General features: G+C 42.0%; 2 protein-coding genes across 2 annotated transcripts; one reads left to right on the forward strand and one right to left on the reverse strand.

Annotated features, from left to right (window-relative positions):
* Positions 1 to 460: 460 nt before the first annotated feature.
* mcm5 (minichromosome maintenance complex component 5) lies at positions 461 to 9,312 on the forward strand. The gene is made up of 16 exons (XM_037793437.1): positions 461 to 762; positions 1,836 to 1,962; positions 2,412 to 2,540; positions 2,623 to 2,795; positions 2,923 to 3,078; positions 3,162 to 3,331; positions 3,444 to 3,615; positions 3,857 to 3,968; positions 4,067 to 4,210; positions 4,302 to 4,367; positions 4,564 to 4,740; positions 4,837 to 4,949; positions 5,061 to 5,189; positions 6,326 to 6,468; positions 6,873 to 7,000; positions 8,958 to 9,312. The coding sequence occupies exons 1-16, from the start codon at positions 590 to 592 to the stop codon at positions 9,057 to 9,059; spliced, it is 2,214 nt and encodes a 737-aa protein (XP_037649365.1). The 5' UTR covers positions 461 to 589; the 3' UTR covers positions 9,060 to 9,312.
* An 811-nt stretch (positions 9,313 to 10,123) lies between these two features.
* hmox1a (heme oxygenase 1a) lies at positions 10,124 to 12,546 on the reverse strand. The gene is made up of 6 exons (XM_037793347.1): positions 12,424 to 12,546; positions 11,488 to 11,546; positions 11,234 to 11,345; positions 10,925 to 11,140; positions 10,568 to 10,840; positions 10,124 to 10,410 (listed from the first exon to the last, which is right to left on the reverse strand). The coding sequence occupies exons 2-6, from the start codon at positions 11,535 to 11,537 to the stop codon at positions 10,252 to 10,254; spliced, it is 810 nt and encodes a 269-aa protein (XP_037649275.1). The 5' UTR covers positions 11,538 to 11,546; positions 12,424 to 12,546; the 3' UTR covers positions 10,124 to 10,251.
* Between the last annotated feature and the right edge of the window lie 1,986 nt (positions 12,547 to 14,532).

Consider the following 14,532-nt stretch of genomic DNA (forward strand, 5'->3'; position numbering starts at 1 on the left):
ACAGTCCCTTTAAGACATGCAGGAAAGCTTTGTGAATTATAGTCCCAGTGATCATCTGCAGCTACAACCACACTATCACTTCACATAAGAAAAAAATAAGCCTCTAAAGCTGACATAGTTCAATATTACTTTACTGAAACTATCCTAATAGGGATTACTCTAAATCCTGTCGAGAGAGAGAGAGTTCCTTTACGCAGCAGTATTACACCTCATGGTGGTGTGTTTGTGTTCAGCTGTGGTTGCACTTTAATGTTGTGTTCATGCTTCTTTGTGTCGCTCATGCTCCCCATGCTTCCTCCTCCTCCTCCTCCTGTTGTCTTTTTCGCGCCATCAGTCCTCACAAACCCCGCCCTCACATCGAAACCACGCCCCCTAAAGCCGCGTTGGCCAATAGCAACAGGCGCTGACGGCTTCCAGCCAATCAGAGCGCAGCAGAGGGGCGTGGCGAGAGTGAGTCGCGGGAAAACGACAGGAAGGAGAGTTGAGTTTTTCCCGCGGAACAGACACACTGAGCAGCTTCGTCTCTCTCAGTTTACATCCATCGGGTTTTTCTTTTTAGTTAAGAGAAACTAGTCCGACCTGGTTCAGTATGTCTGGCTTTGACGACCCGGGAGTTTACTACAGTGACAGCTTCGGAGGAGGAGATGGACCTGGCCAGGAGGAAGGAGGACTGAAGAAGATCCAGATCAAGAAGCGGTTCCGTGAGTTCCTCCGGCAGTTCAGAGAGGGGACCGACCGGACCGGGTTCACATACAAATACAGGTGACTTAATAATATAATATAATATAATAATCAGGGGGGATGAATGTTATTAGCTGCCCTGATAACAAAGAGATGACCTGCCAGTGGATGAACCTCATGAAGCACCAATATTAAAGGGGACATTCAACCGATTTTACATGTGAAGTTTATTCATCATGAGGTGGAGCTACTAAGTTACTCAGCATGTGAAAATGATTTAATAAAGTCAGGATCTGGAGGAGCTTTCTAAAGTCTGAAAAAATGACCCTGATGACATCATCCCTGATGGTCATTTTTTCAGATCATCATCCCTGATGATGTCATCAAGGTCATCCCAACTGGGGCCTGTGATTTAAAATCCCCAAAACCGATTGCCTGCTCTACAAAGTTGGAGTATGAATGCAGTAGACATAAAGGATGCAAGGGTCTGAGGAAAGAAGCTATTGAGTTGCATTGTGGGAAATGTAGGCTCCTGCATTTCATTATTAGAGTAAAACTTACAATGAATATTTCAGTCTGTCTCTTATGAGTCTCCCAATTTGAATAAGTGCAACAGTAAATCACTTAAAGCAGCATTGGGTAGAATTGGAGCACATATGATTTAAAAAAAGTTATTTTTTATAAAACGGTCATTTATATTCTAACAAAAGTGCATGAGACAGGTAATTTGAAAGAAAATCATGTCCTCCAGTGTTCCAGTCGGAGCAAATGTTGTCATTTTACAGCTAAACAGTACACTACGAGATGTTTCTGACAACATTTGATGTGAGAAATAGGCATTACAGTAACAGAATATTGATTCATATTTGATCAGCGCTGCCTAGTTTGACCGTTTGCTCGGTGTTGGCGAGTGATTGACAGCTGCCTCCGTTAAATAGACAGCCAATAGAAACGCTCTTTCTCTGAAATTACCTGTGATTGGCCAAAATCTCCCGTCACTGGCTATATTGTTTTAAAGCTTGAAAACAGAGCCATGAGGAGGTGCAGGTTTAACGGGCTCCAAGTAATAAATAGCTAATTCTATGTCAGCTTTGTCTAAGATGGCTTGTTTTTACTTATTTTAACTATTCTTTCCAAAATCTTTTTTAAATCAGAGATGACCTTAAGAGACGCTACACCCTGGGGGAATACTGGGTGGAGGTGGAGATGGAGGATCTTGCCAGCTTTGACGAGGATCTGTCCGACTGTCTCTACAAGGTGCCCTCTGAGAACCTGCCGCTGGTGAGTTTAAAACCGATGAAAGCTTGATAAATGGAAGTGCCCTTCCTTCACCAAAATCTTAGAATTGCGTTATGATTTATCTTCGACCAATATTAATTTTTACTGAATAGAGCCTGAACGCTTCATAATATATCTCAAAGCAACCTCCGTAAACTTTAGCTGTTAGCTCGGTTATTTAGCCAAGCAGGACTGTGCTGCTCACTAACAGCTAACGTTAACTAGCTCTCCTCCTGCCGATTTCAACACAGGAAACTTTCTATCGTTCCCGGGACGCCGTTAGTCTCGAGCCCTGATCCCTGGTATCTGCCGTACTGTAGAAAAACGAGTACCGTCATGTTTTCAGAATTTTGTCGACTTGGTACCGAAGTATCGGTTCTTGTGACATCCGTAATTCACACAGCCTCAGTTGCCATGATTGCTCTCCTCTAACGGCTCGGTCTAATTCACAGCTGGAGGAAGCTGCGAAGGAGGTAGCCGACGAGGTGACCCGTCCCCGGCCCACAGGGGAGGAGACGGTCCAGGACATCCAGGTCATGCTGAGGAGCGACGCGCATCACGCTTCCATTCGTGGCCTCAAGGTACCCGCACACCTCCCTTTTGCGTGTCGTATTCTCATCGTTATCATCGACCGTCTGCTCACATTTTCGTCTCCCCTTGTAGTCGGAGCAGGTGTCTCGTCTGGTGAAGGTACACGGCATCATCATCTCGGCCACCCCGGTGAGGGCGAAGGCCACCAGGGTGTGTCTGCAGTGCCGCGGCTGTCGCGCTGTCATCAGCAACATCCCGCTGCCTCCGGGCCTGCAGGGTTACGCTCTGCCACGCAAGTGCAATACGTGAGTGTGACCGTCTGTAACCAAGGACGCAATAGGAACGACTGACAAACGACCATTTCAACTGTTTAGAGATGCAGATATTTGTGTCGCACATCTAATTTTTCCAATAACTTTTCTCTTTTCTCAGTGAGAACGCTGGAAGGGTGAAGTGTCCTTTGGACCCCTACTTCATCATCCCCGACCGCTGCATTTGCGTCGACTTCCAGACTCTGCGGCTGCAGGAAGCTCCAGACGCCGTGCCTCACGGAGAGATGCCCCGTCACCTGCAGCTCTACTGCGATCGGTAAAGAGCACACTCTAAAGCAAGCGTGTGAAATCTGAAAAAACATGAAGGATAGTTCAAACCGTTTCCCTCTCCTCGTCCAGGTATCTGTGTGACCGCGTGGTCCCAGGCAACAGAGTGACCATCATGGGTATCTACTCCATCAAGAGGATGGCTGCAGTGAAGGCCAAAGGCAACGAGAAAAGCGCCGGCGTGGGCATTCGTGCATCCTACCTGCGAGTGGTTGGCATCCAGATGGACACAGAAGGGGCCGGTAAAGATGAATACCTGCATTAAGACACTCATGTATTTGGTGTGATACATGTGTTTCTAGCATGTAAAAGGAAAGGTTAGAAGTTGATGGGTTCTTTTTCTTTTCCTCCCAGGTCGTGGTGCTACTGGATCAGTCACCCCACTGGAGGAGGAGGAACTGAGAGCACTGTCCGCTACACCCAACGTCTACGCCTCTCTGGCGCGCTCCGTCGCTCCCTCGATCTACGGCAGCGAAGATCTGAAAAAGGCCATCACCTGTCTGCTGTTTGGAGGTTCAAGGAAGAGGTGAGGCAAATCAGCAGCTTAGTGCAGGGATGTCACAATAACAGAAATGTAGTAGTCGATACCAATACCAGTGAAATACCACGATTCTCGATACCCGTTCGATACCACGATAAAAAAACAAACAAACAAGAAATCTTATGTACTTCAACACACACTCCTTTATTTTATATATATATATCAAATATTTTAATCGATTGATAGCCCTAATGTTTAGTAATGCTTTTGTTTCCTGTCCTTTCAGGCTGCCTGATGGTCTAACTCGTAGGGGCGACATCAACCTGCTGATGCTGGGAGATCCCGGTACAGCCAAGTCTCAGCTGCTCAAGTTTGTGGAGAGATGCTCACCTATTGGGGTACTAATCCGTTCTCCTGCGGCAATTCATCATGAAATAGTTCTGCTAGCACGTTAATTCACCCACCGATGCTGAGCCTTCCATTTGTGTGCCGTCAGGTTTATACCTCCGGTAAGGGCAGCAGTGCAGCCGGTCTGACTGCCTCCGTGTTGAGGGACCCCCACACTCGTGGGTTCATCATGGAGGGGGGAGCCATGGTGCTGGCCGACGGTGGAGTCGTATGCATCGATGAGTTTGACAAGGTAAAAAAAGATCTTGTGTAACAGGAGGAGGGTGTTTAACTTTTTTGTTTGTGTCCCAGGATTAAAGACACAACTTCTTTTTGTTATTCAGATGAGAGAGGATGACAGAGTGGCCATTCATGAAGCCATGGAGCAACAGACCATCTCCATCGCCAAGGTATTTACCCATTTGTGTATTTTTTTTTTAAAACACAATGGGCCTCATTCACGAATATGTGCGTAGAAATGTTCTTAGTTTGCGTACAAAATAAGTGCCAACGCAAAGATATTGTCAGATACATGACACGTGCACACCGGTCAATTTAGTTCTTACCACCGTGTGTATGTAACTGACATCTTGACTCCCCCACCAGGCCGGCATCACCACCACCCTGAACTCTCGCTGCTCAGTGCTGGCAGCTGCTAACTCTGTGTTTGGCCGCTGGGACGACACAAAGGGGGAGGACAACATCGACTTCATGCCCACCATCTTGTCCCGTTTTGACATGATCTTCATCATCAAAGACCACCATGACCATCAGAGAGACATGGTAATGAGGCGCATGTGTGACTGGAAGTTTGCCGCTTTAAATCCTTGCGAGCAGCTGGAACGTTAATGTTCTTTTTAATACTTGTCTGTTTTGTAGACACTGGCTCGTCACGTGATGAACGTTCACCTGAGTGCTCAGACACAGACGGAGGGCGTCGAGGGCGAGATTACACTGGCCACCTTCAAGAAATACATCGCCTATTCCAGAACGTGAGTCTAAATGTGTATATCTGACGGCACGCAAAGCTCGACACTTTCTTTCACTCACGACTAAGTTCTGTGCACTTTATATTGGGCTCATTCATGTCTGTTTGCTTACAGTAAATGTGGCCCTCGGCTCTCTGCTGCGGCTGCTGAGAAGCTGAAAAACAGATACGTGGTGATGAGGAGCGGTGCAAGGGAGCACGAAAGAGAGACTGACAAAAGACCCTCCATCCCCATCACTGTCAGGTATTTTTAATATGGTGTCTTTCACATTTACCCGTCAGTTATGAACACATCCACTCCACTTTTTGATATTTCAGTGCTCTTAAAGCTAGGGTAGGCAATTTATTTTGGAAGGTTTTCTTTGTTATATTAGTTGAAATTCTCATTACATCCCGACTGCAATCAATAAATCAGTCGGGAATGGAATTGCCATGGATGGCCATGGCCATCGTTGCCCCCCGCCTGGCCTTGATGCCCTTCTGAAAACTGTATGCCCTGCAGCCACAGTGGCCTTGGTGCCCCGCCCACACTGCCCCTGATTTCGCCGTTTTCTCTGCCTCTTTCCTGTCAATACGTTTTTTAGACACCAGTGTCTTTTGTTGAGATTCTGAATTTTATTGGGCAACATCAAGTGAAACGCTGGTTCCGATTTCAAGTCTGGTATGACCCGATGGAAAAAGGGCTATTTATGATGATGGTTTGACACCGGGTGCTGCTTCGCGGTGTTCCGGCTGTGATGCGGCCGCCGGAGCTGATCAGCCACTCTACACAATGCTTGGGATTCCACCAGACGCCCACAGCGCATTTCAGAAGCGACCTAGACTCCCAAAAGCGTCTCTCCGCTCTTCTCCACTAAAAAATACGGGCAAATATATTTGTTGGCGGAGTGTCTCCGTCGCAGGTGAACGGGCTTGCAGGTATTAACTTATGTTACAGCACAACAAAGTAGGAAATAACAACAATAAACAACTTAAAAATATTGGTAATTTGTAATTCCCAAATTATTTTGAGAAATAAACAGCTTTTTTAAAAAAGAAATATTAATTTCATTGATAGATATATCCTGTATTAATAATTAAAAAAATGTAAGGGTTAAAGATTATTTAATTTCCAATAAAGTAATGAATTTAAGTCCATGAAAATAATGAATTGAAATTAATTATTTTATTGGATGACCTTGCTGCCCTGGCATTTGGCCTTTGTGCGGTCTCGTGGACTCGTCGTTGGGCACTGTGCGTTCATGTGTTTTGGGGGAGAGTGGCTTTGGAGGAAGGCCTGAAGGGAGGGGCTGGGATTTTTACTTTCAACATCTAGCTTACTCTTCTCCAAAAGTTGCCTACCCCAGCTTTAAGTAATCATTTACATTTCTCCTTCTTCAGGCAGCTGGAGGCTGTTGTGCGTATCGCAGAGTCCCTGGCCAAGATGAAGCTGCAGGCTGTGGCTGGAGAGGAAGAGGTTGATGAGGCCCTTCGACTCTTCCAGGTTTCCACACTGGACGCTGCGATGTCTGGCAGCCTTTCAGGTGGGTGTGTGTGTGTGTGTGTGTGTGTGTGTGTTGGTTGTTACAGAACTTGAGTTTTAGGATAAGTGGTTGAAAGGGTTAGCTAAAAGTAATAGATAAACGGTTGAAACATGCAGTGGTTGTGGTACGAATGCAAACGTGACTGTACTGTGCTATAACCATATCTACATTTATATAATTGTGCTAAATAACACCCAGTTTAAAATCAATTCAAACGAACACACGTGGTGGTGAGCTCATCTGAAAGGGCTGGGGGGGGGGGTACATCAGACAGAAGAGACCAGGAACCACTGCTCTTCCCATCTACCCTGACTGTTGGGACTCGGTTAAGCATGTCTTTTAACTGGACACGGTGCAAATCATTTTACATTCTTAACATCTCTTCAACCACATTTTGTCACTAGGAGTGGAGGGCTTCACTTCTCTGGAGGACCAGGAGATGATCTCGCGCGTTGAGAAGCAGCTGAAGAGACGCTTCGCCATCGGCTCGCAGGTGTCCGAGCACAGCATCGTGCAAGACTTCACCAAACAGGTCAGTCTGAGAATGGCACATAAAGTAAATTAAACCTTATTTTTCCATTACATAATGAAACATATCCTGTATTTATTTATTTATTTATTTATTTATTTATTTATTTATTTATTTATTTATTTATTTATTTTTGGACAGAGTATGCTGGGGATGATGATGGGTTTACCACTAAATACAACCTATAAAACAATGAACGACCTGTCATATTCTCAAAACCACGGCCACCAGTGGGGAAAACAATGGGCACTAAAATATGCAACCAAGGCCTGAAACGCTAACAAAATTATTTCAATTAGCTAATTGTCTTGCTTGAATAGGCCAAAAACTAAGCGGCAGCCTACTGGTAGGCCGATATCTAACATAATTTAACAATCTAAAAGTGAAAAATAGAACCACAGGTTATTTAGGTTATTATGTCTCATTGATCACCATGATCTTAAAATTAATTATTCTCCTCCTCAGTTCTTAGTTTACTTTGCCTACTTTTAACCTCAAGTCTTTTGAAGGCTGTCGCTGGTTTCAGCTCTTAAGATAGTGGACATAGAGTGCTATGGCATATGAATCTTAAGATTGCGATGAATCCGTTAATATCAACCATGTCATGCTAGCTTACTGGGAAAGGAGCTAAATAACACTCCAAAGCTGTCTTTACCGCGAGGGTCCGTGACACCACAGTGGCAAACGGCAGTGTTATGGCCAGGCTGTTTGTGCCCCCTCCAGCACTTGGTGCCCTACGCACAGCGTGTGATGCGCATGTGCCTAGCGGTGATGCTGGACTAACCAGGAAGAGACTCAAAATGACCACAAGGAAACATAAAATGACTCCAAAGAGACCAAAACTACTCCAAAGAGATGCAAAGAGACCACAAAGACACTCAACGACTATGAAAAGGGGCGAAGCGACCACAGACAAAGAATAACAACAAAAAGACCAAAACAACTACAAAGTGACACAAAATGACCACAAAGAAACTCACAAGTAAAAAGACACTCTAAATGACTATAAGAGACCCAAAATGACTACAAAGACACAGAAAACAAAGACAAATGGACACAAAATAATTACAAAAAAGACCAAAACATTATAAAAAGTGACAAAATGACCACAGAGACACAAAACAAATACAAAGAAACACAAAATAACTACAAAATGAGCAAAACAATTACAAAGAGTTGGTCATTTTGTGTCAGAGAGATGCGTAACGACTACAAATGGGCATAAAACTACTACAAAAAAGGCTAAACAACTATAAATTCTGAGTCTTGCTATAAAGGTGGTGGTGCCTTTGTTCCCGTTTCATTTTCCCCTCGGGGGAGGGCGGACTTAATTTCGCAAATATCCTCCAGGGCAAGATCAGACGGGTTTATTTGTACTTAAGCTTACATGGGTTTTAAAGTAGGTGGAGACCACTAAACAGAAGTTTTTTTGAGTTTAGACAAATAAGTCTGTTTCGCCTTGAGAAAGTTAAACTCACAGGACCAGGCGTTTTTTTCTGTGGACAGAATTCCTTCATTTGTCAACACGAGGCTTTTATTCTGAAATATGTGCCGGACAGTGTTGTAGAACATGCAATGACTTGGAGAGCTCCATGAATGAATATAGTACGGAGTTTTAATTGTTTTAATTTATTATTACTATTATTTACAAATTACCCCACGTTTCTTAACCTTTCTCTGTCTAAAATAAATATAAATGATATTTATAATGAAATGAAATGGCCACTGAAAAGGCAAACTCTATGTAGAAAGAAAGGGCTGACAGCAGCAGCAGAAACGCAGCTGACATGCAGCTGAAATGCAGCTGGTGTGATCACCCTAATTTACAGGAATATAGTTGGCCTACAACTGACATTTGGACAAAATACTTGTTTGCTGCACGCGTACAGTCGCACAAAATACATATTTATATCAAGCAACATTTAAAACAAAAGCTATATTTCTCTGTTCCACTTTACAGAAGTATCCAGAGCACGCCATCTACAAAGTCCTCCACTTGATGTTGAGGAGGGGCGAGCTGCAGCACCGCATGCAGAGGAAAGTGCTCTACAGAGTCAAGTAGAGCAAAGTGTGCTCTAATTCATATCCATATTATTTTTGATGTAAATAGTTTTGGTCTACTTGTTTGTGCTACTCCGTATTTGCCAATGGACATTTTAGAATAATCAGTGATATCAGTCATGGTGAAAACTGTTGGAATAGATTCAGTTGCGTCTGATTACATGTATCAGTATGAAAACCTGTCACTGTCACACAAAGGTGTTCTCAAGTTTCTGCATGCCGTGTAAAGAATTAAAGTATTTGAAATCATATTACGACTTGTTTCAAATTCTGATCTTTTTATTCAACACAGACATCATAAAAATACATTTTTTACAGTGTAGGATTGCTTAATAAAGTTCATATAAAAGTTGAGAATCACTTTTTCAGCTGTGACTTGTTAGTTTATAGATGAAACACAAATTCCACTCTTGATTTAATTTGCTGCATTAAGTGATAAGGAAAATGCTGCATGTGCATTTAAATTACAAGCAGGGGGTAGAATTGGAGCAAATATGATTTAAAAAACGTTATTTTTATAAAACCGTCACTATATCCTGACAATAGTGCATGAGACAGGTAATCTGAAAAATAAAAATCATATTCCTCTGTGTCCTCCGGTGCTCCTAATGGCATCTGCAAGATTTCACAGACCGGAGGAAACCAACAAATCAGAGCCGAGCTGGAGCCTTGCCGTCTCTGAGCAGCTGTCAGTCACTCGCGAACTCCGATCAAACGGTCAAACTAGGCAGCGCTGATCAAATATGAATCAGTATTCTGTTACTGTAATGCCTATTTCTAGCCCCGAATGCTTTCAGTTGAGGAGCCAACTTTCTCATTTCATAGCGAAACAGTACACTACAAGATGTTAATGAAAACATTTGAGGTGAGAAATAGTTATTACGGTAACATAATATTGATTCATATTTGATCAGCGCTGCCTAGTTTGACCGTTTGATCGCAGTTTGCGAATGATTGACAGCTGCCTCTGTTGAATGAACAGCCAATAGAAACGCTCTCTCTGAAATGACCTGTGATTGGCCAAAGTCTCCCGTCACAGGCTAGATTTCCTAAAGCTTGAAAACAGATCCATGAGGAGGTCCAGAAGTCTAGTTTTCTCTCAGAACACTTGAATTACAATATGCTGAAAGGTTATATTATGAGATTTTTGCCCAATGATGCAAAAAAACATTCTGCCTACTGCACCTTTAAGTCTACATGGCATAGATTCCCATCCCAATAGTGGTCAGTGCCACACACAAACCCACGATGATGGGTGACGACAGGAACATGGCAGTTTTGACAACGTTGCCCTCTGATTGGTCCGCTGTTTCCGTTGTGACACTCAACATTTTCTGCAAGTCATCAAAAACCTGGCGGAAAGAACATAAAGACTATCAGCCTGTTGACAGATTCAGTTCCTCTTTTTTGCTAGTTTTCAGTGTGACTTCTGTGGCTGCTTTTATTGGTCACTGACACCACATTGTCCATGTATACAGTACATCTGCTCTTTGATCCCTCTTCTCATACCTGGATGTTGAACTCGAAGGCGGCGACGGCCTCCTCCAGGACCGCCGCCCTCTCCTCCTCTGTCAGCTCGATGCTGTTCATCCGGCTCCTGTACAGCTGCTTGAAGCGGTTGGGGCTGGTCACACCGGGGAAGGAGAAGAAGGAAAGCCCCTCGTTGACGCTCAGCCCGAGAGATTTCTGGGTAATTTTCCCCAGCACCTGACCTCCCGATAGGTCACCAAGATAACGAGTGTAGGCGTGGGCCACCAACAGCTCTGGGCTCTCTTTGCCAATCTGAAAAAATAAGGACAATATTCAGCTGTTAAATCACAACAGGCCTACCCTGAATATTAACTCTTCATCTTCCTCTCCGCTCACCTGTCGGAGTCTCTGTTCATATCTGTGTGTGGCTGCAGGAACGATCACCCTCTTCCTCCAATCCGAGCCAAAAAAATGCTCCAGATCTCTTTCGAGCATTTCAAGACGGGCAAGTTCCTGAGGGAAGTATATCGGTGCAACAGCTGGATGGGAAGAATGTCTGTCCAGCTCCTCTTCGAGCACTTTGTAGATCTCGTAGAGGGAACACAACAGGACCTGACAGAAGCATAAAGATCCACTTTTCAAGACAATGTAAACGTAATAGAGCTTTAAGTGTGACGTGTTAATTAGTTAGTGTGTAGAGTTTACCTTGTACTGCGGCAGGGTGATCTGTCCCTTCTGGTAACTCAGCATCAGCTGTGTGTTTTCAGCTCGGACGTGAATGTCCTTAGTGGCTGCTTTAATCTGGTCTGATAAATCACTGACGGCAGAACACAAAAAGGACACAGTTATTCAGGAAGAGCGTTTAAAGCATAAAATCATATTCTGAGAAAAACATGATTTACTTTAAAATCAAACAGATTTAAGTATTTAAAAAAAAAAAAAAAAAAAATGTACCATACCTGCCAACGTCCCCTGTATCATTTTTCCTAGCACTCTTCATGGTCTCCATCTATGCAGACTGTAATGAATGGTAGATTTGGTTAAATTGAGTTAAATGAAGACCATTCATTTATATTTTCATGCAACCAAAATTTAAAGTTTTTCACAATCCATTCACTCCGTCTCCCTGGTAACGTAACGCTGAGGGTTTGCTAATACCTGGAAAAGTCATTACCATCCTATAAGGTTCTTATGCAATGGAAACATTGTTCACTGCTCCAGTAAATAGGACGGACCTTACACACAACTTGGCAACAGGAGAGATATTTCTAGTCCGCTCAGCTCATAGAACCCCAGAAAGCTAAAGTTATGCCAGCAAGATTCAAAGTCAATAACATACATGCGTACACAATTGACAAACAGTAAGTATAATTTGACAGTATGTTTAATAACAAGATCAGCTATCCAGTCATGTCATTGTCCCCAAATCAATATCAAGATTTCCACAAAATCTTGATTAGCATAACGCTAGCATAAAACTAATGTTATGTTAATGTTGTTGTTTTTTTAAACAATATTTTTATTGGATTTTACATATAGACATATATACATATATACACATACAGACAGACTAACAATATTAATATTAATAATTTAATTATACAATGAAATGTTTAGTCAGAATTTCAAAGAAAGAGAGACATGACATTTCATGTACTTCACTTATCTAACAAAGAAAACAAAGAAAATAAAAGATAAGACAAAATAAATTAATACCTCAAAGAAGAAGAACAAAAAAAAAAAAGTTATGTGAGCAAATATGATTTAAAAAAAGTTACAAATGACAAACAGTATCGTTAAATCTGTTTGTTAACTCTGTCAGAGCATTCACCCGGACCGTGGTATAAACACATTTTAATATGAAAACAATGTATGTAACAATGTGTACAACTCACCTGTAATAATCTGATGTCGTCTCTCCTTTACGCTGGTTGGTCCTCGTGTAGTTAACGGTTCTTTGTGTCCTCACAGCTTTGTCCTGCCGGCCTCTTTTATACAGCCATGATGTGCTGTAGCTCTTCAATAAAATAGGAAGTGTGACTGCTGACTCACACTTTATATTACACACTGTGCAGGCTTAAACATGACAAAGCATTTTTGTGAATATGGTGGGGAAATCTGAAAACATGATAAGGCAGAAATCCAAACTCAGTTTACAGCCGCAGGTTTTGTGCTCCTTCTCAGTGGTAAACTGTAACTGAGTACATTTACTCAAGCTCTGTACTTGAATACAACTTAAGTACAACTGCTACTTCAGAGGACGTTGTACTTTTTACTCCACTACTTGACACTTTTAGTTTCATATTAAGAGTTTATGTGCAAAACATATAAAGAGCTTATAAAATATGATGCAGTGCTATCTATTAAAACTACACAGTAGTATATTTATATGGTAGAAGAATGTATCCCGATTTAATTGTCTGCCTTTAGGTCTGTATTGAGAGAAACTATTTTACATAGATTAACAGATCTGTGGGTGAGACATTTTGTTGTATTGTGATGAGAGATGCCAGGCCATTCTTTTTTTATTGATTTACAAAACTCAAATTGGTAAAACTTAAGCAAGTATTGAGTAGGATTAAGCAAATGAAGTCCAATATAACTTGGTGAAAGATGACAATAACAAGGTTAATAAAAAGGTGGCCAGGACAAGTTTACTCTGCTTGCTTTACCTCTCATGTTAGGGGCGTTGAAGTATCGCTATCTGAACTTGCTTCCTGTGAAGACTCAGTGTCCTGCAATAAAGCTGGTTGCGGTGTGGGAACTGAGAGACGACGACAAAAAAGACCTGTTCTGCATCAGGTTCCCAGTTCAGATTGTGAGCTATAAGCCAGCAACAGTACCTCTCTGACAAGTGTTATTTTTTTATTTAAAAAAAAAGAAAAAGGGATTCAGCTTTGAGTAAAAACCTGAAGAATGTAAATGACTCTAGTTAAGATCAGCAGTTGATATTAATTCATAAATCAATCTCCTTTTGGTTGAAAAACAGGTACATAGGGGTACCATCAGGGAGGTACTTTATACTTAATGGTACCATAGTATCTACTCAGAGCAACTTAATAAGTATATATGCTCCTAATGGTGATGATCCCTCCTTCTATCAAAACCTCAAAACGGTTATTTTTTAACATCATTGTTGTAGGCCTAAAGTGTGTTTTACATTCTCCAATTGTAAAAAAAAAAATATGTAGCCTATACACTGAATAAAAATTGTCATCATTTCAATCAACTAAAATGTGCATCATAGCCTATATATGTCTTCGGCCTGGCGCCTTGTCCTCTAATTTTGCCGAACCTTAATAGCTCAATAGGCTAGCTATGGATTCCAAATCCTAAAAAAGAAAAATATTTGAATAATTTAATAGTGCATGGACAGATTCGACAACAAAAAAGTAATGTTGAAAGACATTTTCAGAAGAAGCACACTGCATTTGCTGAAGAGACAGCAGGAGCTTCCAGCCAAATGTCCTGAGATGTTTCTTCAATGCCCTGCCTCTCTTTTGGACTTGGGTCCTCACTGCATTAGACTTAATAGTCTGTGTTACCTTCATTATGAGGCTCAAATATGTTTTGCGGGTCCAGACAGAGTTCTTTAATTTATTTTGGCCCAAAAATCTCTCTTTTGATAGTAAAGGTTGCTGACCCCTGCCCTAGGCAAAATGAGACAGGATTATGTGTCATGTGCAAAAAAACATGTTGACATAAACCACTGAAGAGGAGGGTCTAATGTAGGTGGAGATCACTAAGTGGACGGTTGCTGTGTACATAAATAGTTTGGACAGGGTTAAACACACTGGAGCAGCTGGAGAAAAGAGTCTTCTTCCTAATGGTGAGTAAAAGTTCTTTATCAACAAGAGAGGAGCATTATAACACAGGTATTTTTGTTTAAATTATTCAAGTAAAACATTAGATAAATGCAGATGGATTTTTTTGAACTGTTAAAATATATATAAATTATATAATAAAATACAATTGATGTAACATACAATTACACTGACTAGCCT

The sequence above is a fragment of the Sebastes umbrosus genome, chromosome 14 (assembly GCF_015220745.1).
Source record: "Sebastes umbrosus isolate fSebUmb1 chromosome 14, fSebUmb1.pri, whole genome shotgun sequence".
NCBI lineage: Eukaryota > Metazoa > Chordata > Actinopteri > Perciformes > Sebastidae > Sebastes > Sebastes umbrosus.

What these genes read in the sequence shown, in the direction of transcription:
- mcm5 (XM_037793437.1), top strand. Translation starts at nt 590, where the DNA reads ATGTCTGGCTTTGACGACCCGGGAGTTTACTACAGTGACAGCTTCGGA. An exon ending in AGACCATCTCCATCGCCAAG is followed by an intron (nt 4,368 to 4,563) that starts GTATTTACCCAT and finishes CTCCCCCACCAG; the next exon opens with GCCGGCATCACCACCACCCT. An exon ending in TACATCGCCTATTCCAGAAC is followed by an intron (nt 4,950 to 5,060) that starts GTGAGTCTAAAT and finishes GTTTGCTTACAG; the next exon opens with TAAATGTGGCCCTCGGCTCT.
- hmox1a (XM_037793347.1), bottom strand. Translation starts at nt 11,537, where the DNA reads ATGGAGACCATGAAGAGTGCTAGGAAAAATGATACAGGGGACGTTGGC. An exon ending in GATACAGGGGACGTTGGCAG is followed by an intron (nt 11,346 to 11,487) that starts GTATGGTACATT and finishes TTCTGCCGTCAG; the next exon opens with TGATTTATCAGACCAGATTA. An exon ending in TCACCCTGCCGCAGTACAAG is followed by an intron (nt 11,141 to 11,233) that starts GTAAACTCTACA and finishes TGCTTCTGTCAG; the next exon opens with GTCCTGTTGTGTTCCCTCTA.